Source organism: Callospermophilus lateralis, chromosome 6 (genome assembly GCF_048772815.1).
Source record: "Callospermophilus lateralis isolate mCalLat2 chromosome 6, mCalLat2.hap1, whole genome shotgun sequence".
Classification (NCBI taxonomy): Eukaryota; Metazoa; Chordata; class Mammalia; order Rodentia; family Sciuridae; genus Callospermophilus; species Callospermophilus lateralis.
Window position 1 is genome coordinate 99215882 of NC_135310.1, and position 27865 is coordinate 99243746.

Sequence of the window (27865 nt, forward strand, 5' to 3'; positions counted from 1 at the left end):
TCCGGTGGTGAGGCGACTTGAAACGGAAAGGAATTGGGACCCTACATCCTGCATTTGTGCTTTGTTTTTGAAACTTGAGTTAGTTGCGTTAATGAATTAACCAGCAGTCTAGGAACGGAAAATGTTTCTCCTGTCCTGGTGGGGGAGCCAAATACTATAGATTTGTAACAGGAAGGCTGTTGATTCTGGCTTCATTGTTGGGCCAGTCATTTGTGAGCTGGTGGCCGGACCGCAGGCCACACACTTCTTCCGTGCAAATCTTCATGTATTGGAACCGCCTGGGTATTGTTTCTACTGTTTTGGAGACTTGACCAAGAAAACATGGTGAGCCCTGGGTTTCATTTTATTTTGTTTGTGTACATCCCTAAATCTCTGAGGATGGTGCAGAATGCCGGACCCAGTGGTGGTGGTGGTGGGGAGGGGGATGCGCTGCTTGAATCGATGAGCTTATGTGAGTGTTTTTCTGTTAATGCTTTTTTTCTATGTCATCCTCTATAGAGTTCCGGGAACGCGTCCTATCGCTGCTCTATGTCTTCCTCTGCGGATTTTTCTGACGAGGATGATTTCAGCCAGAAATCCGGCTCGGCATCTCCAGCTCCGGGAGACACCTTACCCTGGAATTTGCCTAAACATGAGAGATCGAAAAGAAAGATTCAGGGGGGCTCCGTGCTGGACCCTGCTGAGAGGGCTGTGCTTAGGATCGCAGGTAAGCGCATCCTCTGAAGGGGATGGAGTGGGGATGAGAGTTGCGGAAATGCACCCATCTGTTCCCTTGGAGGCCACATCTGGGAGCTGATGCACTGGGCAGTAATTTTACCTCAGGGTGGGGGAGGAAAATGACTGTGTTTACATTGTGCCTCCTTTTACCGATAGAGCAATTTGCCTGCCTGCTGGTGACTAAGCTGTTTGGCCCTGCTTTCTGGTTGGATGAATCCATTTATTAAAAATGCAAGGAAATATTTACAGACATCTATCTTAAACTTTCCTATTTACATGCTGTAGCCAAGCAGGCAGCCTGAAAGTATGAACTCCAGTGATTCTTCTTGTATTTGCTGGAAGCTGTGATAGAACAGCCTTCATTTTCATTTTTGCTCAGGGGCACTGAGCTACGCAGATTTAACTCAAGTAGAGACATGAGTTTTGGTACCCAGGATTGCAGAGCTTATTTCCAGCAACTTGGATGTCTTTTTTTTTTTTTTTTTTTTAATGTAGCGTCTCTGTCAGCATCATGTATCCACAGCAGCTTTCTGTTCCTAGTGCTTTTGAGGGTTTAGCCATCAAGTATTTCTGATGAATTAATATATGGGAGGTGCCAGTGTTTCTGGTATTCTGGTATTCTCTTGCTTGGCTGTAAAAGCTGACCCAGAAGTGATGGCTTGTTTTACCCAGCTGACAGTTGAGAACACTGTGGAAATAAACCCTCCTATCCTGCAGTGTCCTGTGGTTTGTTTATATTTGTTCTCTGCCTGAGAGTTGCTTCCAGGGCTGGTTGTTCCTCCATCCCCTCAATATTTTTTTTTTCTTCTTCTTGGAAATGGTTACTGGGCTGAATGGAGTATGTCCTTGGGCATTCTCTTGCATAGGCCAAAGGCTAGATGTTTTCTGAGTTTGTTTCCGCAGCCTGAGGTTCAGGTCTCCTTTCCTCCCCTCTTCCCCACACCTAACTTTGGGAGGCCTTCCCCTCACAGTTTCTTTTGCTTCCCAAGATAATGGCAAAGTTGGGATGTTTTCTACAAGGGCCTGGAAGGTATAGACCCAGATTACAACCACCAAGGCAGCTGAGAACCCCCTTAGGGTTCCCCCATTGGGATTTTCTGATTACGGGAAAAACAAACAGAGCCTAGCCAGTCATTCTCTAGTCAGGGTTTCTGAGGCAACAGCCTTGAGCTTCTTTTGGCTTCTGTTGTGAGATGCTGGCTGGGCTCAGCCAGCCATTGGAGAGGAGGGGTGGAGTGGGAAAGGGGAGGAGGAGGGAGGCTGGAGGCTGGGATCCAAGTGAGTGTGAGCAGAGGTGGCCTTGGTCTTGGCTTTCAACCCCCTCTTACCCTCTTCAAACACCAAAAAGTGTTTAGTCACTCAGGCCTGCCTCCTTGCCTGGTTGAAACCGTCCTGTAGGTCTGAGGCTCAAGAGTGAGGTGACATTGTCCACACCTGTTATTTGCCTCAGTAGAAAGAGAAAATAGTGAAAGGAGGGTATGTGGGAGTTGTTGGGGCCCATGGCAAGCGTGGGGCATCAAAACAGGATCCTGTGTGTTTCTACAAAAGGTGGATAGTTTGCTTTTGGTAGTGAGAGAAGAACAGGTAGGTGTTTGTTGGGGAATGAGATTATACAACTTGGGGGAGACTACCTGGCATAAGACATGAGAAGTTGTGACCAACCCGCAGTGTTCACTGTAGGCAGGGAAGGAATGGGAGAACTGGGAGTTTTAACAGGAGACATTGGACATACAGGTAATAATGATAGACACCTTAAAGGCAGGGACCATGTATTATTTAGTGTGAAATGTCCACTGAGTTTGTGGGGATGGCTATGAAATGGGTGGTTGAGACCTCAAAGTTATTGACTTTTAAATATTATGCTAATGGTTCAAAAATAAGTCAAAATAAAATGAAACAACAAACAGTATGGAAGTGTACTACTCTTTTAGATAAATACTGGCAAATTGAATGTTTGTAATACAAATCCTAAGCAATAATCCTACATAGATGACATACTCAGTCCATAAATATTTGTTAAATTCTTGATGTAGCTGAATTATGAGATTCAGATATGAATTAAATTGACCACTGATTATCCAATGTGGTGATCAGGGTACCATTTATCTAAGGGAATCTGGTGCTGTGGACAGTTTGAAAACATATCCTTAAAAATTCTATTTCTAATTTTATTGCACATTTTCATAGTGTCCTTGAAACTCATCCCTTTTTGAAATTCATCTCTTGTAAGACTTAGGGTGACATTCAGAAATGGTTTGAGGATGTTTGTAATAAAAGAGGAGATGGTTGAATTTTTTTTTAAGGCCATAAAAGTGGAAGATTATGAAAATGCCTATTGAGTTAAAAAGACCATATGGCCCGTGGGATACTTTAATTCATCCACATTGAATAATACTGACTAAGCTTCTGCAAGAAAATGGAGAATTGCACACAGTTCTACCTTCAAAAAGTTAGTTTAATATGATAAATGAATGTGTTGTCAGAGAGTTACACCTTGGTTGGAGAAATTAGTTGAAATGGCTGCAGCACCTAACATTTAAAGAATCCAGAGGAGATTCTAATTAACTTGGGGTTGGGTGGAGGGAGGCATGGCAGGTTCCTGAAAGGTTCCTGAGAGGAAGTGCCACTAGAGCTGAGATTTAAAGAGCTTGAGGGAATTAGGGTGAAAGCTACTGCCACTTCAAAGGGACAGAACTACATGAACAAAGGTGGAGAGATCTGTTTAAATGGAGCTGCAAGTACCGTGTGTGACTGTGCACATCGTTCTGAAGAGAATGGCAGAAACTCTGTGGGTGATTGCATGCAGTACTGAGGCGCTATTTATGCTATAAAGGTGGAGAACCTCTGAAAGATTTTCAAGACCCAGACCCTGGTGTATGTTAGGCAAGTGCTCTACCGCTGAGCTATACTCCCAGTCACACTGTATATTTTTAAAAGTGCTTGTTCATTTATTGTAGCTTCATTATATTAAAATCTGAGACTATAATATATTCACTTCCTATTTCTCAGGGTCAGTGTGGGAATAAAATAACAAGAGGTAAAGAAGGGGGCTTTGTAGTACCCATTGTAAAAATGCCTTTTATATATGAATAATACAAATCTGCTGTTCTTAGCTACAAGATAAGTTGAGTTTTTCAGACTTGAAGTACATTGTTTATTACTGATATTAGTATTTAAAATTTTTTTTGTTAGTTGTAGATGGACAGCATGCTTTTATTTTTATGTGGTGCTAAGGATTGAACCCAGTGCCTCACATGTGGCTAGGTAAGCACTCTGCCAGTGGGTTACAGCTCCAACCCCGATATTGTTTTAAAATAAGAAGTTTTGAAGTTAGCATTGAATGATCAAAGCTCAGACTCTGGAATTAGGCAAACTTGGATTTTAATTCCTTCTCTCTCACTAGTGTTTTGCTTGTACGATTTATTGAAATTCTCTTAACTTCAGTTTCTTTATCAAAGCATAATTGTTGTGACAATGAAGATGGTGAATACAAAATGTTTTGTAAATTCCTTGGCACATGGGAAATGCTCTATAAATGATAACTTACTGATGGCCAGATGCTGTTCTAAGCATTTACAATGTTATTTCATTTAGGCCTCCTGAGAGTCCTATGAAGTAGGTACTGAGATTTTCTCCATTTTTCAGTTCAGAATTTACTGAGGGAGGAGGATGGAGGATAAATGTCCCAAGGTCATAGGGCTGGGATCTGTATTCAGTCAGTCTTGACTCCTGAGGCCAGATTCTTTGCTGCTATGCTTTTGTCCTTTCCCTGGGGAATACACTATTATTATTAGTACATCGACCCAATATTACCATTCCAAGAATGCTTGGGGCAGAGGCTGTTTTACAAACAACTCTCAATACTGCTTCTGCTCATTTTGACTAGCTTCTTCTTAGTTAAAAATCACTAAATGTGCACTGAGTCTGTATTCATAGAACTGGATGCTCTTGGATTCAGTTTCTGATGAAGACGTCAACTATGCCTTCAATGACCTTACTCATTTCGAGGGAGGCAAGACAGTTTAGAATGACCTATGTCTGTACAAGTGTGGTCTCTAAGTGGAATAACTGTTAGAGATTTACTTGCTAACCCTTTCATTTCAAGAAGGTGTTCTGTAGACACCTGTTTGTTATTTCAGGAACTAATGTGCACATGCATGCCTATTCAGTTGCTTTTTTGTGGAAACTCTCAAGATCTTTAAAGGTTAGTGGGAGAAGGGATCAAACTCAGAGCATAAGTGAGTGGTCTAGGTAAAAAAGAGAGATGTGGTCTTGCTTTATTTGGAGTAATTAAAGTAGGCCAGTTGCTGAGGAGGAGCTAAGTGCTCTAGTTCTAGCTGAAGTAAAATGCATTTTCCAAGAGAATGTAGTCTTTTTTTCAAGAGTAACTCATTTTTATTTAAGAGTTAATAGAAAATGGTCCACATTTCACAACCCAGTATCAAAAAGAAAGAAATCATCAAGGACAAAAGGTCAGTACATATGAAAGGTGGAATCGGGAGGGATGATTAAGACAAGAGGTTAAGGATGGTCATCAGTGAACTGATTTATCTAATTACAGCAAGAATAGTAAACTGGAGGTGGTGGTGCACATTTATAATCCCAGTGAAGTGGGAGGCTGAGGCAGAAGGATGGCAAGTGCCAAGTCAGCCTCAGCAGTTTAGTGAGACCCTGTCTCAAAATATAAAAAGGGCTTGGGCATGTAGCTCAGTGGTTAAGCACCCCTGGGGAACAATCCCAGGTACCAAAGTTCAAAAAAAATAGTATTCATGGCTACTCAGCATGTATATAGTGTTGCTTGGGTGCCAGGCACTCTTCAAAACCCCATTTACTCTTAGAGTTCTATGAGTTAGGAATGTTATCAACTATATTTTTCCTGAGGAAGAGAGGCTCAGGGAGTCTAAGTAATTTGTCCTGGTCAGGCAGTTAGTGAGTGGCTAGGATTCCAATCAAGCTAGCCTGACTTCAGTCATCATTCTTTTTTTCATTATTGAATTATAATTACACATAACAGTGGACTTCTTTGTTATATATTTGTACATGCACATAATGTAATGATATAGTTTTGTCAACTTAGTTCACCAGTTATCTCCTTTTCAGTCATTATTCTTAAACATATCTATTGACAAGCCTGGGTACCAACTGGTTCCTTCATTGGACTTTTAAACTAGCCGGGGCATTTTAGTATATGACATTTCAAATTTCAGGGAACTATACTCATTTTACTCAATTTAATGGATACTAGTACTATGCGGAGTGAATAATAAGTAAAGAAAAAGAGGAAGGTGTCAAAGTAATCTGGGGATGTTATGAATCCGTAGGTTCTCTGCGGAGCACAGTGGCAGATGCGCTGGCGGGCTCTGGGGGGCAGAAGGGAGGGACCCAGGGCTGGTCCTTGGGCCGCCGCTGGGCGGCCAGGGGCGAAGGCGCAGGCGCGGCAGGCCTGTCAGGCCCTGATGCGCCGGGCCACCTGCAGAGGCCATCCCGCCCCGCTCCGTGATGTCCCCGGGCGAGGACCCCAGTGCCCTACCCCCACAGTGCTGCCTCAGAGTGACTCGAGTCTTCCTTTGCCATAAGACGGGTTGAAAAAAGTGTTTCCCACATTCCTCCATGTCACCCCTTCCCCGGGGAGTACTGCTGACTTTTCGGCAGGGGGCTGCGCACATCGGTGGCCCTGATCTGTGGCTTTGTTTCCAGGCACCTGTTGTAGGTCCCAAATAGAAACGTGGCTTTTGGGGATCAGGGGCCAGGCAGCCAGTGTCCGGGGGTGGGCGTGCTTGGCCGCGCTGTCAACCGGGTGGGCGGACCGGGGGAGGGGTCCCGGGGATCGTTGCGGTTCTGCTTGGAAGGGAGGGGCCGGGCGGCGCCGGGGCCGGAGCCCAGCCCGCCGGGGCGCTGACCGCCGCGCTCGCCCCCTCCCTTCCGTCCCCCGCCCTCCTCCCTCCCTCTCTCCCGGGGCGCGGGCGAGTGTCTGCAGAGCGGCGGCCAGGAAATGCCGCAGATGCGCCGCGCAGCATCCCGGGCGGAGGCAGCGCGCCCGTCCTCCTGCACCGCCGCCGCGGCCTCCGTCGGGCCCGGAGAAGGCGCCCTGCGCCGGGCGAGGGTGCCTGCCGCGCTGGCCGCAGAGGGTCCCGGCGCCCGCCAGCGCCCGCCCGCCCCCGCCGCGCTTTCAGCTCCTCAGCGTGGCTTGGCGCTGCTCGTTACCGCCCCCGAACTCGCCGGGATTTGTCGCTGCTGAAACCTAAGAGGGACTCTGGCTCCCCGGGAGCCGCGCGGCCCGCACCGCGGCCCTCCAGGGGGCCTGGGCGTTTCCTCTGCCGGCGCCCGCCGCCCCTCGCACCCCTGCCTTGCGCCGGCGGCTTCAGCCTTCTTCCCCTTGTCTGCTGCTCCTTCCTCTTTTCCAGTTCCCAAGGCTGGGTCTTGCTGACTACCATACTGTCCTGGGGTTACGAAGGGAAGAGGGGAATTGGCCAGTCATCGTTTAAATAAACTTGGGCATGGCGGGTTACCTCTCCCCTGCTGCTTACCTGTACGTAGAGGAGCAGGAGTACCTCCAGGCCTACGAGGATGTCCTGGAGAGGTACAAAGGTATGTAGTCCCCTGCGCTGAGGCTGCGCGTTTGGGCACGGACCGGCGAGGCAACCGTTACCTTTCCTTAACCAGAGCCACCACTGCTGGGGCACTTGTAAACAGGTGTCTGAACCGATCTTGGGTATGGCCCAGGTGCTTTTGGATGGGATCCAGTACTCCCAACGCTGGGTGTGGTGGGCGATGGTCCGGAGACGCCCTTGGATAGGCGATAGAATGGGGGAGGGAGGTTGGTTTCCAAGAAGCTCATTGCATTTTCTCTTCCTTTATAAAAGCTCTTAAGTACTGAGCATAATCATAATTCTTCCTGGGATGGTGGATACTGATTAATTCTCTCTGGGATTACTAAAGCCTTGCTATTCTTCCTTTGGCATGGGGTGCTGATTAGTTCTATTAAAAAGATTCTCGTGATCTTAAATACATAGCCCATTTGCTGCTGAGAGTAGCACCGAATCATTTTCCTTAAAATAATTTTACTTATCTGAAAAAAGTTTACGGTTTGTGCCTGTGTGCTTATTCTGGCATATGGCAAAAATTATTTAATAGCCTGATGGATGAAAGACCTTATTCAGTGAGTTTGTTGTAAATTTAAAGAAGTATATTTTGAGATTTTTTCTTCCTATCTTTTAAGTGCAGAAAATTCTATGCCAGCCTGACAAATATTGATATTTTAGTATTATGTTTATTTTGTAGTTAAATGTTAGAGAAAATAGATATCACACCTTTTAAGAGCTTTTTGCGCCTTGAAATTATTTTTTAAGTGTGCATAGACTGTCTTCTTATTGTGACTCCCAAAACACCCTGTACCCAAAGATAGCTCACAAGTGTGTGTGTGTATACTAATGTGAATAGTGTCTTTTCCATGGATTGGGTTCAAATGGCTTTTGCATCTTTTGAACATGCTTTGAGTTTGGTAACTCAATTTCTGTAAATTGAATGGAATTGTATGTTTAAAATGCATACAATCTCTTTCTTTTAGTAGAAAGTAGAAATATAAAATCCTGAACTGAATAACACAATTCAAATCTCCCCAAAGCTCAAAATCTATCCACATTCATGTTTTATCTTTTTCTAGAATATATTTTATAAGTGAAATTCTTACAACCCACATGGAATTTTGTAAACACACAACTGGAATTCCTTTGTGCCAAGACTCTATTGTGTATAATACTGCCACTGAGCAAGTGCAATGATATTTTAGGCTAAAGCACATTTGTACCATTTGTATGTGTGTGTGTAATTGTTTACCTCTGTATTTCCATTTTAAAATAAGCTTCTTAATCAGTTGTCTCGAGAACTTTAAAAATGAGTATATTACTATGTAGATTAGTAAACCTTAAGCCTCATAAGAAATTCATCTGTGTTCTATAAAGTCTGGAAGAAAAAAGTCTGAAAGCTCTACAGTGTATATATTTTATGCTTTTGGAGGAAATTACAGGTGTATGATTTTTTTTGTCACATAAAGTTCTGCATCATTGATATGTGAGTGATTTCAGGTAACGGAGGAAGCAGACGTTGTTTAGAAACTTGTCTTTATTTGCCTTTGTAAATACAAGCAAATTCAAGCTCTGAAGCCCATTGTACTTTACATTAGCCTTCATTTTAACCATAACCTTACCAACATATACTTATTTAAACATTTTGCTCAAGATTCCACTGAAAAAGTGAGGAATACTTCCCTCATTTTCTTTGTGGTTTTGAAATGCTTAGGTCATCAGTTTGTACTTTGTTTTATAGATGTTCTATATTTCATTTAGTCTTGGAAAAGAAAGCCAGCGTATTGGCCAGTGTATTTCATGAAAAGCTAGAGATCTGGAAAATTCATTGTTTCCCCATGTGTTTGGAAGCCAGTTACAACTTCCCATCAGTATCCAATACGATGACTTCACTACAGTGCTTATTATCCTGATGACTTGCTATGGGGGCTGATCTAATCAGAAAAGAATTGTAGACTTTGAATAGGGAGTGTCAGTTCACTAAACTTTGAAAATACAGTTGCTCATTTTCTGAAATCATACATTGTTCAAAAATTTTTATGTTCTCATTTGAACTTACAAGCGATTATTCTGATTTTTTTATTTCTGACAAAGTTCCTTGGGTACAGAATGAGTTTGCATTCATTTGGTGTATTCTCAGGTTGCCAAGTTATCATATGCCCCAGCTGTTGAGCACTGTAAGTGGTAGAGTCAGCTGGAGCAAATTCATAATTTGCCTGATGCCAGAAATGTAGAATTATAATAGTGTAAAATGTTAGGAATTGTGAATATTGGATTTAGAAGTTGAGAGTTTTGCTAGGCCTTGTCCTGGGACAGTCTTGGAAGTACTTCAAACCAGGCCCTCTGTAGAAAAACGAGATAGTGTCGAATGAGCCCTAATTATTTATGGTGTGGTCTATTCTTGTGTCTTGCTTTGGTCCTTACTTCTGAGTAAAAATAGGCAACTGTTTGCTGAGTTAGAATAACACAGAGAGTTATGTACTACAAAGAAGGGTTCTGTGTTTAGTTCATATTTTAGTCCTGTTACTTATAAAATATATTCATAATCAAAATATTTAGGACCATAAAAAATATTACTTCAGTTGATACCAAAGTCAGGGAGAATTAAGATATATATTTTAATAAAATATGACTATTTTTGTTTGTGCTAGAAGTTGTCCATGTTATTAACTTTTCTATATAGTTAATTTTCCAGTGTATTTACTGTATAATACATAACATATTTTAGTAGGGCTGAACATAAAAGATGCATAATGATCTCTCTTGTCATCCTTCTCAAGCATAAGGAAACTAATTTATACTATTATAAATAATTAAATTAATTAGCTATTACTTTAATCTGTGAAATTGTTATTGAAAGATTTTTTTTCCTAGCACATTGTTACTCTTTTATATGATGTTAAGTGAGAAAATTAGATAATCAGTGTGAACCCAGTAAATTTTATTCTATCCATTTTAGACTTATTTCTAAAATGTTAAATTATTTTGGTCTGACAAAATGGTTATTTTTTCATTGATCTGAAATTAATGCTTTTCCTAGACAACTGTAGTAAAAGCATTACATTATTCTCTCTGAAAGCTGAATGGACAGTTTAGTTAGTTATATATAATATCACTTAAACCCAACGATTTTATTATTTCACTGGGTAATTGCTCATGTGCATGGTGTCAGAAGCATCTAGGACTACCATAGTCTTCCTTTTCAGTTCAGTTTCATGGCCTCCCTAGACATGTGATTGGTAAACCAACCCTGTTGTTCAGGTGAATTGAATGTTGAAGTATAAAGGTTTGGGGGGATTTCTCTCCCTATTTATAACATACCTGTGATGTTGCTCAATGGTTTTCACTTGGTTTCCAGGACTCTACAAACACTTGATTTTATATTTCATCTGCTCAGGATATATTCATACAAAAGCAACGAAGCTTTTGTATTTCTGCCTTTGGGTCCCTGTGCCTCAGGAGCCTGGCTCTATGGGGAGATGGAGCATTCTACCAAAGCATATTCATGGTTTGATAGTTATATAATAGGTGAAATCTGTGCTGCATCAAGATAATGTAATGGTGTAGCTAGTTATAACAGTATACATCTGGGCCTTTTCTGTTAAAAATGAAACAGGTTTAATCTGTTGAGTGTTCCTTGAGATTTTGGCTGTTTCTATCAGAAACAGGTGCTTAACCAAATAGATGTTTTCTTTTTCATAGGTACTGGGAAATGCAAGGTAGGCAGGTCAGGGGTATGGACTATTTTCACTTGCTAAGAGGGACCTTTCTTGAGCACTTACAGCATATTATGTGGTTGTTTTGTGATCACAAGATAGCTGCTTCTCTACCAACCCTTGTGTTTCAGTTCCACGTGAGAACTGTTTGAGGGGTCACCCCCATCTGCAAGGTAGGAAGTATAGATTTTTAAGCTTAAATTTTAAGAATTTTGTGCCCTGATCCAAACTGAAGTTGTGTTTGTACAGAAAAAGGAAAGATGGCTACTGGCTTTGCAATCAGCAAGTGTCTGGCACACAGAGGATAAACTGTCTGTGCTGAAATTGGAAACTTGAAGTTGGGACACATATTAACAACCATAACGCAATACATTTGACTTCACTGAAGTTTGAGGGAACATCTGAGAGCTCCATTGACTTCTCTGAAGATTTTCAAAATGACAAAATTGAATGCTTCATAATGTTACAACATTGATTTGAAAAATAAATTCCACAAAATAATTAGAGTTTAAATAGGCTAAAGAACTTGTTTATGCCTCGTGCCATGAGGAGAACATACTAGTTCAGGAATGTGAGCAACTATGAGATATTGTTAGTGAATTTAACTTTGAACTTCACATATACTGGTGCTGTTTTTATTTTCTTTTGTTCTGATTTGGCATTACTTCAACTTTTCTTTAGTCAGGTATTTAAAAAAGAAAGCTTCATGCTTTTTAAAGCTTGTAATTTTTTTTTTTTTAAATTTGGGCCATTTGGAGATGGTTATTTATGGGTTCAACACAGTTTTGGGTAATAAATGCAAGGAGAAGAGGTGAGAGCAGTTTATTAGTTACTGGTTATTTTGTAGTTAAGCAACGAAGCTTTTGTATTTCTGCCTTTGGGTCTCCTGTGCCTCAGGAGCCTGGCTCTGTGGGGAGATGGAGCATTCTACTAAAGTATAGTCATGAAATTGAAGATTATGAAAACATCTGCGGCTATAGAGGCAATCAAAGATGGACTAGATAGGCTGCCCTGTCATTCTGTTCTAGTTCCACACCTGAGTACGAGTACTGAAAATGTATGTGAATCATCCAACTCTCTAAACCCAGTGGAGCAAATCAAGGGCGAGATGATTTGTACTTCAGAATGTTTATTAATTAAAAAGAAACCCAGAGTCTTCTGTTACATGCTTGGTACTTCTCTCTCTATAATGACATTTTTTTTTTTTTTTTTTTTTTTTTTTTGGTGCTGGGAATTGAATCCAGGGCCTTGTGCATGCGAGGCAGGCATTCTACCAACTGAGCTATATCCCCAGCCGCCTATAATGACTTTTGAATGAAAGAAAAGACTTCCATATCCATTTCTTGGCTCCTCGTAATTTTGTGATTACTTTCTCTTTACTTTCAAAAAGGAATTTCAGGCATTTGCTGAGGTATATCATTGTTTCTATAAATTATCAAATGAACCAGCCTTCTCTTTTGGTCTACTTTTTAACCATTTTATTTGCTGATGTTTTCCACCCTATTTCCATATCTCCCAAAGAGGAAGCAAATAAATCTGCTTAAGTTGAGTGTTAGGAGAAAGCTTTGTGCTTGGGGTCAAGTGAGATTTTGTTGAAAAGGTAAAAGTATCAGGAGGAAAACTGCAAGATGAGATCCTATCGTAACTGTTCCACCTCACTGGCATAACCCCAGAATCCATTTTGAGTTTTGGCTGCTGGGCAGAGGAGGTCTGAGGGAAGTAATTGGGTAGAAGTTATATGAAAGTGGATGAATGATGGAGAGTTATGCTGGGCCATATTGAAAAGGGTCTTGAATGCCATATTCAGGACTGGATTCGGCCTTTTGGACAGGGGAACCCTTGGTGACCCTCAGCAGGATGACCAGTGAGGTAACTGGTAGCAGTGTGGAGGTCTGAGCAGAAGGAATACCTAGGAGGCAGGACACAAGTTAGGAGGAGACTGTAATATTAAAATAGCTTCTAAATTAGAACTTTAATTCTCTTTTCGCAACTGCTGCCTTTTCATAAATAAGGATATTAAGGCTTAGAGACTTTTTCTGAAATCATATAGCTGTCAGTGATGATAGCAGTGGCATTTGAACATCAGTGTATATTTGACATAAAGCTGTATATTTTGAATTTCATTACATGGACTTGGAAATATTGCAAATATTTTATGAGAACATTTTTTTACTAGGAATCTGATTTTCTTAGTTTTACTTTTTTTTCTGGGTATTGAGCCCAGGGGCACTTAACATTGAGCTACATCCCTAGCCCTTTTTTTAAAAAAAAAAAAATTTATTTTGAGACAGGCTCTCACTAAACTGCTGAGGCTGGCCTTGAACTTGCTGTCCCTACTGTCTCAGCCTCCAAGTTTCTGGAATTACAGGTGTGCACCATCATGCCTGGCTCAAGTCTTGTCTCTTAAAAAAAAAAAAAAAAAAATCTCATGTAGTCCCTGCAATGATCTTAAAAGTATGTGTTATCCTCCTTCTTGTACATAAGATAAAACAGAGGCATGGAATCTGATTTTAATCTACAATTTTCTAAGCTGTTTTAAATGGATGCATGGAATAAGTATTAATAGTTTAAAAGTTCATAGAGATACCAGTTCAAATATTAAGTAGATTTTGGAGCCTGAAATGTTTTATCTTAGCTAGATTCTAATGATTAAATATCCATGAGAAGAAAATAAAATTTTTAATATGAGCATTTCCAGTGTATATTTAGTTTGAAGAAATTTTGAAAAAAATTAACTTTGGTAAATGTCACCAGTGAATGTGGCTGCTTTGAGACATGCCTGAAATGTTTCCTGAAAGGAACTGTCAAAGGGAATTGACAAAGTCTTGATTTTTCTCTAGTGGGTGGAAATATTTCCCAGTGGATCTTAGTATTAAAGATACTGTACAAAGATACTATTGTCACAGGGAATTAAAAACATGGCCTGTATCTAGTGTTACAGTTTTCCATGCTGGCCATGCAAGTGTGATGATATGGATTCTTGATTTTGGCATGAAATAATGCTACTTGGTAGCTTATTTTATTCTACATTTGTTAAACCAATGTGATAGATAAAATAGGGCATTTGAAATATTCTGAGCAGTAAAGATTACATAGGTAGCCAGTGATTGAGTTGACTTAAGAATTCAAGTGCTCTGACTTCTTCTAGGCCAGTAGTAGCCTTTTAGCATTTTTTTAAAATCAATAATCAGTAGACTATATTTTAGATTTTTTTTTTTTTTTTTTTGGTACCAGGGATTGAACTCAGGGGCCCTTGACCACTGAGCCACATACCTAGACCTATTTTGTATTTTATTTAGAGACAGGGTCTCACTGAGTTGCTTAGTGCCTTGCCTTGCCATTGCTGAGGCTGGCTTTGAACTTGAATCCTTCTGCCTCAGCTTTCCTAGCCATTGGGATTAAAAATGTGCACCACTGTGCCTGGCAAAACATTTTAGGTTTAAAGAGAAACTGAGTTGAACAAAAACTTTAGTTCTAATATGTTTTTTCTCCTTCCCCATAGTTTCCCTCTATTGACATATTGATGTGGTACATTTGCTACACTAAGATCCACAGTTACTATTAGTGTTCACTGTTGTACAGTTCTGTGGGTTTTGACTAATATATAATGTCATGTGTCTGTCATTACATACAATACAGAATAGTTTCACTGCCAAAAAAAATCTATTCTACCTGTTCTTTCCCCAGCCCTTGAACCCCGAACAACCCCTGATCTTTTTGCTGCTTCTGTAGCTTTGCCTCTTCCAGAATGTTATATATTTGGAATCATATAGTAGTATTGTTTTATTGCTGAATAATAGCTCATTGTCTAGTGTACCACAGTTGATCCATTCACCTACTGAAGGGCATCTTGGTTGCTTTCATTTTTTTTTTTTTTTGTCAATTATTTAAAAAAGCTGATGTAAACATTTGTGTTCAGGTTTTTGTGTGGACATAAGTTTTCAAGTCATTTGGATAAAGGAGTACAATTGCTAGATTGTATGGTATGTTTACTTTTATCAGAATCTGCTAAGCTTTCTTCTGAAGTAGTGGTCCCATTTTCCATTTCCACATAAAAGAATTCCTGTTGCTCCATGTCCTTGTCTGCATTCTGTGTTTTTCTTAATCTGATGGTAACAAAATTCCTGAGACTGGATGATTTATAAAGAAAAAAGGATTATTTTGATTCATGATTCTGTTCAAGTTCAGGCTGCCACATCTGGTAAGATGTGACAGCCTGGTGAGGGCCCCCATGCTGTGCCATATCAGAAGTAGAAAGGGGGAAAGGGGAACCAGATTTGTACAGGAGCATTTGTGCAAGAGAGACAAGGGGAGGTACCAGACTCACTCTCTTGGTAACAGATCTAGTCCCAGAGATATAATTCACTCCTGGGAGAAGTAATCCAGTCTTTTGACAAAAACAATCCAGTTCATGAGGGTGGTGTCCCCATGACCAAATCACCTCTTAAAGGGCCCACCTCCTGAGGCTGCCACATTGAGGAATTAAACCTCAATATGAGTTTATTCAAACCATATCAGTGTTGTCACTGTTCTATATTTGAGCCATTCTAATAGGTTGTAGTGACATTTCACTGTAGTTTTAATTTGCGGTTCCCCAGTGACATATGATGTTGAATATCTTTTCATGTGATAATTTTCCATTTGTTTATCTTCTTTGGTGAGGTGTCTGCTCAGAGCTTTTGCCCACCTTTCAATTGGGATTGTGTACTTACTGTTGAGCTTTAAGAGATCCTTGTATAAATTTTGGCTACCACTCCTTTACTAGGCATATATTTTGCAAATGGTCATAGGCTTTTTATATCATTACCTCCTTTTGGTGCTTTCATATTATTGCATGTTATAGATATTATTTAGATAAGTAGGGGCCTGGTTATTTCCTTTCTTATGGTCATAGTGTTATTAAGTACTGTTGTGTTTTGGCTGCATCACAGTGTCCGGTGGCGCAGAGTTCAGCAATCTGACAGTTTGCTTTGGTGTATCTATACAGGCTGCCGCAGCAGTTCAGGTATCCAGTTAGCTGGCAGCTATGATGCTGTATACCACTTGAGTCTAAAATTAGTTGAACTGTTCTATTTTAAGGACAGACTGAAATCAGTAGTCATGTCCTGCAAAACATGTGAAAGTTAAACTCAGGATACTGGATGACTTCTTTTAAAATGTGATCTGAAATAGAGTTGAATAAAAAGTAGTTAGCTGTAATTTTTTAGAAAGTTGTTATGGTGATGTGGGTGTCATGTGTATGTATACAGTATATCAGAACCTAAAATGTATGCTGTTGCCCCTTAGAGTTAATATAATGCTTTTATGTAGATGGTCATGTTTGATTTTTAAAATATGAGTTCATATAGAACAAAGCTACCCGATTTTGCTTATAGCATATTTTAGAAGATCCGCATCCCCTGCATATTCATGAATGCTAAAACACCAGTTACTAATTGCCTTTGCTAGGAAAAAAGTGAATGATTAAAGAACTATTTGATCGTTCATCTTGTGATCTTTGTGGAAACTTTACCTAACAGAAACTAGAGAAGATTAAAAAGATTGATACTTGGTAGATGAAAAGCTGAGTAATTGAAACTCAGTTTGATTTTACATGTGTTATGAATTTTATACTCTATTAAGCAAGGGTTTATGTTCATGAAGGTGTTTTGCAAAGTTATTTGGAAAACATTATAAAATTGTCCTTCAGGCAATTTCAGAAGCTATAATAATTTAGTTACTATAGATACTTTGTAGTCTTTTTACTTTTTCTTTTAATATTATTGGAGGATCTAAAGCAGGATTAAAAGGTTCTAAATTACAGAAAGCAGGATGCTAGGTCACTTTCAGTTATTTTGTTAAAAAAATGTACTTAATACCTATCCCTTTGCATTTAAAATGTTATGTAGAAATTTAAATTTGTGCTTCAGTAGAATTAAAATGATAAATGCAGTGAATACTTTTACAATTAGAGCATTCCTAAAAACATTTGTGCTGCATTGTTCCCAACCCTTCTGGTATTTCTAATCAGAAATAAATTGATTATATGCTTCAAGTGAACAGAGTACATACACTATCCCCTCTCCTCCAGCTTCATTATATTTTATACTTGGTATTTCCCTAGAAATACTGGGAAAAGAGCACTTGGGGCAGGGAGGAAATATTCACACATTTGGGACTTGTGGTTTAATTCTCAATAATCATTGATCCTGTGCTTAAAAACTGCAAAGGATCCAGGGTCTATAGCAGGAGGAGGGTCACCGTTGAGTATTCTCCTAAAGAGCACAGTTTGGTGAGGAAGGGGAGCTGGCTGCATTGATGAGTGAACTCTACTCTAGAGGCAGGATCTGCACATAGGGTGGGGTGGGGGTGTTCACAAGCAAGGTTGGCATTTGAAAGAGGGCATTGTGAGGGGGTGGTTTTGTATTGCTCTGTGGGGGTGGGTGATGTGGGCAGAGGTTCCTTCCTCCAAGCTTACCATTTCATTTGCATAATCCAATCTTGCACTTCACTCTTTTTGCATAGTGGGAAAAATACTGTTATAATGATTTAATTCATATTTTGTTAAAACCAGACAGATTTTGCTTATAGCTAATCAGTGATGAATTGAAATTTTTATGCTCCATTTTTAAGAACTCTGTTATATCACAAATATATTATCAAAACTTAGAGTTTAATAGTGAGAAATATAGTCATGGCTCAACAAATGTAAAGATTGAATGAGACACTTTTAGCATGGTTGCCTCAATCTGTATTATATTGATGATCATAATCATTATAGGACCTTCTCGCTATGGTTTTACTTGTAAGATCAGATTTAAGTTTTATACCAGTTCTCTGAGGCAAGTAAGGCAGGAGTGCCCTTATTCCAAGGAGATTGGGCTCCCAAGATTGCATTGCCTGGGTTGCTGTCTGGGGACTAGAATTCTGATCTTCTGAAAACTAGTCTAGAAAACACTATAGATAATTGTGGCCCATCCTTAAATGCACCCAGAAATTGTCATCAGTCATAGGGGCTCTATGGTATTTGGTGAGAAGCGAATAGTTTCAGTTTAAGTTAATAGCAGTTGATTATATTCTGACATTGTTGGCAGAGTTCTGTCCATATATTTAGGAAGGCGAGAGTACAGTATATTTGAGCGAAAAATTATCATTACCTATTGTTTGCATTGTTGATTGAAGCAACTATTCAAATTATGGGGTTTACACAATTAGGCAGAAAAGGTACAGATATCCCATTGATTATCAAGACATAATTTCTATAGTACTCAATGCTGAAGGAGGAACTATGAAAATTGTTGGGGGAACATGGAAAGAAAACTTGTAACACAATTCGCTAACATTTTTGGAAAATAAAGTGTATAAAATATGAATTAAGAAACCAATCTCAAGTTTTTTTAATCCAAATTAATTTTCTGACAAATTTCTTTCTCTTTTTCCATTACTTTTTTCTTCTTTATATATAAAATTTAAAAAACTGGATGACTGTGTATAAAGGTCCATTTCCTGTTTATTCACTTAACATATGATATTTTCTAATGCTCTGAAGTATTACTTCATAACATTTTTAATGACTGATTCATGCATTTATTTATGTAGTGGTGTAAATAGTATCTTGAAATGTTTAAGCAGTTTTGTGTCCTGATAGTTTTTGGTTAATATTATTACATTAGTTAGTGTTTTTCCATCTAATTACAAGCTTCAGAAAAAAAAATGTTCAAGATAAGAAAGCAGTCATAGGGATTATATAAACAAGTTAGTGATTATTGTTTATAAAATATTGCTTGATGATTGAATAGATTCTTGAGTTATATATACAATTTAAAAATTGAACCACTCTGAATTCTAGAAGAATGCAATGACTTTCAAGCAATAGTGAGATCTGGTTTCCGTTCTTGGCTTTTATGCTGATTAATTTTGGATGCTCATAAATTACAATGAATGATTGCCCATGTTTCTAATTATAATAATTGCCTTAATTATTTCATCCTTTATTCATTTCTTGAGTGTCCCCCACCCTGCTTTTTTTTTTTTTTTTTTTTTTTTGCTCTGGGGCACTTGACAACAGAGCTACAACTCCAGCCTTTTTATTTTGAGACAGGGTCTCTCTAAGTTGCTGAGTCTGGACTTCAACTTGTGACCCCCGCCTCAGCCTCGTTGGCATTATTTTCTGACATGCTTTCCATTTATTGTTTATGGCATCCACTTCATCTTCTATTTTAGAAATGGCTACCATATTCATCATTTTAAATTTTTTAGAAATTATAATTGATTTCTTTTGAAAACCCCTTAAAATGTTTTCTAGACTTTTGATGTAGTTTGTAATTAATTATTGCATTGTCTTTCATTTCTGATCTTCAAGACACTGAATGGCACCGCATCAAAGAATACTTTAGAGAATTAAGATTTATTTGAAGTATTGATTGAAGTAGAATTTTTGGAAGAAATCCACATTTAACAAGTTTCCCCACTCTGATTACATGAATACATGATATATAACTTAGTGCCTTTGAGAGTGTGCCAGTGTCCTCATTTTGGAAGTTTTTAAAATTATCACCCATTGTATCGCTGTGTTCTTGCGTGTCTAGGTCAGTGTTTCTTTTGTGTTTAGTTCAGTGATCATCACATATAGTCTTGAGGAAGGGCCAAAATGTCATCTTTGCCAAGGCTCCTTCTCGTTTTTTTGGTTAAATGGGAGATTTCTTTTGTGGGGCTTTTAATTTTTCATTTTAATGATGAACTTGAACAAACAATTCCTGATTCGTCATTTTTTTTCCCCAAGGTTTTCAGTCCAGTGCTTTGGAGTTTGGGCAGAGCTGTAGCCTCATATCTAGGAATAGGGTCCTCCACTTTGAGGGGGTCTCATTCTGGGGGATTGCTGAAGTAGTTTGGAATTTTTTCTCTCTTCCTTTGTCTCCCACCCTGCAATCCCCATTAGCAGAACTCTGGGGAAGTTCTGCCTCTAATCCTGAGTCTTCTCTCCCAACTTGCCCATCCTTGGAGAATTACCGTTACTTGTGATCCATGTGAGGACAAGACAGAAACATCGAGTATGTTGATTTTTAGTCCTTCCTTTTTATACTTAAGAAAACTGAAGTCTAGAAAAGTCAGTAAAGAAAATAGCAAACCTCAAATCTGAGGGCTCCTCATTTCCAGTTCTTCATTATTGATGATTGACGTATCCTGTTTTTGTTTTTTTTTAACTTGTGAATAGAAGAGATACTTTCATTGATGATTTCTGAGCCATCTAGTGAAAAAGTCAAGAACTACTAGAGGATTAGGAAGGAATGGTGATGTCAGTACTCTTTATGTGTAATGAGAGGAACACTCCGGTTTCAGTGTTAAATTTGATGTTTATGTATTTTAGAGTCCAGCAGGGTGTCTGAGATGTTAAATTGCATGCAGCAGGCTCATCAGTGTTCTGAGACTTTAGGAACTAGATTAGGCTTAATATACACTGAACTATAGCATGCAGTTAAAATATTCTCTTCCTTGAAAGGTTGAAAGATAATTTGGCTGCAGAGCTTGCATCACCATAGCTGTTTCCTAGTTAACTATAAGATCTGGGCAGGCCAGTGGACACTGCCTGCTCCCCACCCCCAATCTATCACCACTTCCCATGTCCTGAATTCTGAGAATATGGTGGAATCTGGAACTCTCCCTCTCTTTGGATCGGAACTGGATAGGAGAATATTAGAGGCGAATATGGTACACTGTGGCCTTAATTCTAACGTGTTTAGAGAGTAGGAGCAGCAGTGGAAGGGATGGAAGGTTTGGCTTTGTATTCACCTCAAATAGGCATATGTTGTGTGTGCATGACCGGGAGAGGGAGGGTGGAGAAGGTTAGGTCAGGAAAGAAAGGAGAGGGAGCCTATGTGTTGGTTTTTCTAGTGAGCTGGGAGATAGAGGCTTTCAGGTAAATGACAGCCAGTCTTTGTCCTTTGGGTCTGCACACATACATCTTACCTCTTTACTTGCTCCCCTGCCTGGTTGTGTTTATGGCTGGCTGTCCCAGCTTCCTCAGCTCTCTCCAGGAGAGCAGCCATTAAGTGTATATAGTTGAGAAGGATGTGATTTGGAAAGTGTGTTTATAGTAGGAATTTGCCTGTTGTATATATTTATTAAGCATTTTTAATGGATCTAGTTATATATTTTGATTATTATTCCCAATATAAAATGTCAATGTATATTGTACACTGATGATGTTGTCATTTACTGATTTTTAAATTATAAATACAACTTTGCATTAGCCTGGATTATCTTTTATTTAAATGATATTTTAGAGAGGAAACATGTTTTCAAATAGTTGTTTGGAATTTACAAGTGAATTTCCATAGCCAAACCCATTGGTAAATTGGATACAGCTTGTGAATTTTTTGGTGGGGTGGTGCTGGGATTTGAACTCATGGCTTTGTGCGTGCTAGATGAGCAACCTCTCAATGAGCCACATCTCCCACCCAGATGGCAAAATTTTGAACACAAACGAAAAGCATTTTAGAAAAAAAATTAGAAATAGTATTTTTTAAAGGTGGTGATCACATTCTGTCATCATCTTCTAAATGCATTTATTAAAACATCTGGTGCTAGCAAGAATGTGGGGAGAGTTCTCTCCTCCCCTGTTGGCCAGAGTGTGACTTGTTACCACCTTTTCGGGAAGGAGGCGGATGCTGAAGACTCATATGCATGCGCTTGCTCTCTCTCTCTCTCTTTTAACGGACACAATATTTTTATTTTGTTTATTTTTATGTGGTACTGAGGATCAAACCCACCACCTCACATGTGCAAGGCAAGCGCTCTGCCACTGAGCCACAACCCCAGCCCCTCATATGCTCTTTGACATATCAGTTATTTCAGAATCTATCCTACAGGCAGAATTTAAATATAAGGATGTTTATTCTGTTATTATTATACCAAAATTCTGGAAACAATGTGAATCATTATAGTTGGGGATAGTTGAATAAATTTTTGATACTAAAATATTAAGCAAGTGATAATGAATATGAGTTAAATCTCTAGGTATTGACCTATTTAACATTTCTGCCACACATTATTAAGAAAAATTAAAGGACTCAGGATAACCCCCCCCACACACACATTTATACACACACACACACACAGCATTTTTATTAAAAGGGAAAAATTGTATTTGCAGACAGATGTGAAAGGATAGAATCCAGACTGTTAACAGGGACTAACTCCAGAGTGAGTTTATTTTTCAAGCTCTGTATTTGACATTTTAAAACAAATGTTTATTGCTTCTGGAACAGATATAAACATCATCATAAAGTAGGAAGTTTAAAAGAAGAAAATTAGTAAATATTCACATGCATATGAAGTATTGCTGTTTATCTAGAAAAAGTCCCCCATGTGATTCCGACAGGTATAATTTATAAGCAACATCGGGTATTAAGTGACATTAACTTGGTAGACCATCTGGCACTTTCATAAACAATTTACAGACTTACAGTTTGTGCAGTTGTTTACTGCTGATGTGGTCCATTATGTCCTTGGCTATTATTTTCAGTGTCTGATTTGATCTTACACTCACAGGCTGTCTTCTTAGGCAGATTCCAATGGGAAGAGAAGATACTGACTTGAGACAGTCAGATATAATATGTTCTCTGAGGAATGCTATCCTTAGCTGGAGTACTGGTTTGTTTTCTAAAGTTGCTTTATTGTTCATTTGTTCAAAAAATTTAATAAATTTGAGTGCCCATTACATACACAAAGAGGAGCAAGATGGTGTTGCTTTTTTTTTTTTGAGATCTTGGTCTGTTAAGGAAAATCAGCAGGATGAGTCATGGCAGGATTAAGATGCTGAACAAGCAGTAAGAGGGGAATACTCTGAGAGTCTTAACTCCTCTACCTGGGGAGACCATTGTGTACTGTACCCGTAACTTTGTTTCATAAAGTTTTGTTTCTCTGACAAGTAGGAGTAAAGAAATTTTAGTAAACTTTTTTTTTTTTTTTTTCTCTTTTCCAGTGCTAGGAATGGAAACCAGTGCTTCATGTATACTAGGCAGATTCTCTACCCTTGAGCTCCATCCCATCCCTTGTTGTTTTTATTTGGAGACAGGATTTGACTAAGTTGCCCAGGCTGACTTTGAACTTTCAATTCTTCTGCCTCAGACTTCAAAATAGCTGGGATTACAGGTGTGCATCACCACATCCAGCTGTTAGTAGACTTCTTTTATAGCACAATTTCTTTTTCTCCGGAATATAAAATAACCCTAGGATTTCCTTATGTGGAAAGATATGGAAATATAGTAAGGAAAAAGAAAAGCAAATTACATTTTTGAAAATAGTATAATCACATAGCAGACCATGAAATACTTTTGAAATTTTCTATAGTTTGGGAAACTATAGAAAATATATACTTTTTTGTTTTAGTTTTTTTTTTAATACCTCCATTACTTATCATGGTACTAGCATATTGTAAATGCTTAATAATTAAAAAAGTGACTGAATCAATTTCTACTGAGGGCATAGGGCTTTAAGATTTTTCTGAATTCAGCCAGGTGTGGTGATATTCCTGTAATTCCAGTGATTTGGGAGGCAAGTCAGGTGGATTCAAGTTGGAGGCCAGCCTCAGCAACCTGGTGAAACCCTGTCTCAAAATAATAAAAAGGCAGGAGCCTGGCAGGGTGGTGCACACCTATAATCCCAGCCGTGTGGGAATTAGAGAGAGGAGGATCACAAGTTCAAAGCCAGCCTCAGCAACTTAGTGAAGCCCTAGGTAACTCAGCAATAGCCTGTCTCTAAACAAAATATTAAAAGGGCTGGGGATGTGGCTCAGTGGTTAAGCACCCCTGGGTTCAACACCTGGTACCAAAAAAAAAAAAAAAAAAAAAAGGTCCCAGCCAACCTGCTTCCTCTCATGCCTCATTCTGAGCTATGTAAACACTGCCACACTATGGCATGAATTGAAGCATTTAGCTGATCCCTTTGAACACATTATTGATGCATATATTGCATTAGGTTCTAACATAAGACATACAATTTGCAATTAGAAGGCAGTTGGGGTACTTGACCATTATTTTGAAAGTGAATATTAATGCTTCAGCTAGATTGACTGTGGGCCTGTTTGATACTCATCTGAGTTGCTAAGTAATGTCAGAGGGCAATAATTTGGAGGGATGTGTGGACTGTATTTGATGAGAGTTTGGCACTTAGCTTTTTTCTCCTTACAGTGGCCTCTGTATTGAACCATGGCAGATTAGCCTTGTTATTTTTAAAGAACACTGAATCTGTTGGGTTTTGGCAATACAGAAACACTCTGTGGTGCAGTTATAGATTAAGGTTTATGGTCCCCTAGGACAAAATTTTGAAAAACAACCCAATGTTGGCAGTCAGTTTATTTACATAGTACCATAGGGACAAAAGTAAAGATAACTCATGTTTTGGTTTGCCACCCTTTCTTTTTGTTTTTCTATGAAAAAGGAAGAAACTAAAGGGGAAAGAAATTAAAGATGACTTGTTACAGTTTTTAGTATAGAAGACATTGGTGTGTTGGTAAACATTTGACAACCAACACTCCATGGAAAAATGTCTTGATTTATAGCATTTGCTCATTTCCGTGGTATAAAAATATACATATTTTTTACCATGGCCAATTTAAAGCTACCAAGTTGATGTCATATATAGAGTTGGCAAGAGATGCACAGAACCACACCGTTATGTAGTATTTCCATAATACAGCTGTGATAGATGGAAATAAACTCAAGAGCAAAAATTATAGTAAAATGTAGTAAAGCAATTAGTAAACGGTAAGTTTTGAATATTACTCTTTTTAATGTCATTTTTAAGTGTAGGTTTATGCCATTTATTTTTAATAATACTATGTTTAACAACCAACTAACAGTTTTGAAATTTCAACAGTTCTCTTATGAGCTAATGTACCACTGAAAATAGGCAACACTTATTGAGCATGTACTAGCTACTGGTCACAGTTTAAATATTCTTTGTGAATTATGTCATCCTCAAAGTAACATTTTAAAGTAGGTGCTTAAATCATCCCCATTTTGTGTTAATTGAGTCCCATAGAGATTGTTCAAGATCACAGTTTGGAAGTGGCAGAGTTGAGATTCAAAACCAAGCCAGCTATCTATAGCCTGTGCTCCTAACCACATTCCCACACTGCCTCTTGAGTCTACAGATTTCTTGAATGGGAGGCTATGATAAATTTTAAGTAAATAACTCATGCTTCAGAATTATTTCATGAATTGTTTCAATAATTGTTCAGATTTTAATTTATTGGAAATTTATTTATGACCAAGTATTAATATCCTTAATGTAGGAAATGTTTATACAGATCAGCAAGAAAAGCGCTTCTGTCTTCAGTAGAAAAACAGACCAGAGACTTCAATAGGCAGTTCATAAGAGAAGAACTGACAATGGCTTGTAAACACTGAAGGCAAAGACAGTGTTCATTTTGTTCATCGAAATATTAACCCAACTTTTGCAGAATGTCTAACACATACCTGTTGTCTACAAATAATATTTTAGTATCTTTTTTTTTTTTACACATTTTAATGAAATGTGTGAAGATTTTTTTTGTCCTTTTCTTAATACTAAGTAAGCTATTTTCTCATGTTGTCTTTAAAAAATTGAATTAAAAAAGTATTAATGATTTGTATTGTCAGAGATATTTTATTAAGACCCTCTAAGTTTTTACAAGGATGAAGAGGGGTAATGAATTTTTTTTTTAATTATAAATCAAGAATCAATAGATGCTGTTTTTGTAATTCCATTAAGTAAAATTGATATTTCAAGCCTCCAACTTAAGAGACCTTGTGAAATTATGGGAAATCCTGTATAATTTTTAGAACTTTTAAGCAATGGGGTCTTACTGGTTTGAGAGGTCTATCTACAAACCTCTTTTGAAGAACAGTGGACCTGAAATCCTTAAAGAATGAAGTTTCCCTTTGTGACTTTTCTAGGTTTGCCTCTCTTTCTTCTCTTGGGGGATGTTGTTTTGCCTGTCCAAGAGCTCACATGTACTTCTGACAGATGTTATAGATTATCTAGAGAAAAAATGTATCAGAACAGGTCTTCTGGTGCTGACAGCTGAATTTGGGAGATTAAGAATTTGAGATTTCTGAAGTGTTTTACTTATGCTGGTAGGCTTGTCATCACTTGGTATGGATAACCAAGAGCTTGATGAAGTGTTTCTTTTGAAATGGAAAATGCAATAAGGAGGAAGGAGAGGGAAAAAGGGACAAACATTGATTAAACAATGACCCAGGGTCAGATTCAGGGCTAAGTGTTGTACATACATTAATCATCAAAGTAAAAGCTTTTCTAGGTCAGCAGTTTGGAAAAAGAGATTGGGATGAGGGGAGGGAACCTATTTAGAAAATTTGCAATTCACTAAAACATGCTCATCTTGCTCTGTCAGTGGTTACATATCAGAGTATAATTATTCTACTTGCCACAGACATTTTTAGAGCTTTTTGGTAAAATGCCAGGTAGCATCACTTTTCCATATTGGTTCATTATAATGCAAACCAGAGGTGGTGTCTGAAACCTAAATCATCATTTTCTTTAATAATAAAATATGACAAGTTTGGCTAATTTGTATTATGCTGTTTTGAATAAACAAAGGAAATATGCCTTGATATTTTGCATAGGGGTTTTAAATAAATTAATAAGGTGATTGGGGAAAAAATGATGAAACGTTTTTTCCCAAGTATCTCATCCATCAGAAGTCACAAACTGCTTCTCAGCTATTCCTCTGCGTGTATGAAAACACATCTTTTGTCTTCGTCTGAAAAGTGAGATAAAATTCAGGTGGCCTTAGATTTTCTTGGGAAGTCTATGCTATTTTCTCAGTTTATTTATGTTGTGAAATTGCTTTAGAACTACTTAAATTCATGTTTCTTGAAGACTATTAGATAGGAAGGTTACCGAACAGAAGCTATCTTCAGCGAGGGAGAAGCCACAGTGAAAATTGATAGTCCTTGTTGAAGCATTTTTTTTTTGAACATATAAGTATTTTTAGACCTCACTTTACCCCCTCATTTAGAAAAACATTTCTATTTAATTACTTGCACTTTTAAGTTTTTGAAGTGGCTTAAAACAGCACCAATTTACTTCTTCACAGATTCCAGGAGTCAGGAGTCTGGGCGCTGCTTAGTGAGTTCTTCATACGGGCTCTCAAAAGGATGCCTTTGGACTTGGTTTTTAGAACAGTGTGAAATTAGAATAGAGCAAAGACTACAAAGATCTTTGGTTGGAGAGAATTTTACAATTAAATATGCATATTATTGTTAACAAGCTTTACTCTATATATGGTGGAGATACCCTATGTAAAGTATAGGAAAATTTTTAAAGCAGCTTTCTGCTACTTAGAATATATTTATGAGCATATGAAATGAAATGAAATGAAAGAAAACAGATTAATTAGACTGGGAATTTGAGGCTTGTTGAGTGTTGACTGCTGACTACCAGCCCCTCAACCTGGCTTGCAGATAGGAGGGACTCCTTCTTTACTGCTTCTTTCATAGATAAGTCTTGTTAATAAATGACCAGGATGCTTATAATGCTTACAATGAGCGACAGAGAGATTACAATGTTGCTCCATAGTTGAACCCTAGGCTTGGAAGAACACATTGGGGACAGAGGTGAGTGTCTTTACACATGCCACATCTCTGCTGGCTCTTTTTATTGACTGAATCTCTGCCAGGTGCATTTGGTCTCCTTTATGGACAGTGGAATACATTAGAGGGGCTAATGTATTATGGGAACATGGGTCTCCTGTTCTGCAGGACTACTACATTAGTTTGGTTTTACAGGAAGCTAAAAATTGAGTGAACAGTTTTCTAAAGTCCCTAGGTTTTCTCCAGTTTATTGATATCCTTTTCACTTAGA

At 38.5% G+C, this 27865-nt stretch overlaps 1 protein-coding gene across 10 annotated transcripts in view; it reads left to right on the forward strand.

The window, feature by feature from the left end:
- Positions 1–289: 289 nt before the first annotated feature.
- Dst (dystonin) overlaps positions 290–27865 on the forward strand; it is a 345440-nt gene continuing 317864 nt past the window's right edge. For 5 of the 10 annotated variants that reach the window (XM_076858540.2, XM_076858545.2, XM_076858542.2 and 2 more), the window contains exons 1-2: positions 290–324; positions 499–706. In XM_076858540.2, the coding sequence (XP_076714655.2) occupies positions 322–324; positions 499–706 (211 nt within the window). In that variant the 5' untranslated portion in view covers positions 290–321. Of the gene's footprint in view, positions 325–498; positions 707–6844; positions 7306–27865 lie in introns of those variants that run through there. The other 5 variants (XM_076858543.2, XM_076858546.2, XM_076858551.2 and 2 more) reach the window with 2 other exon arrangements.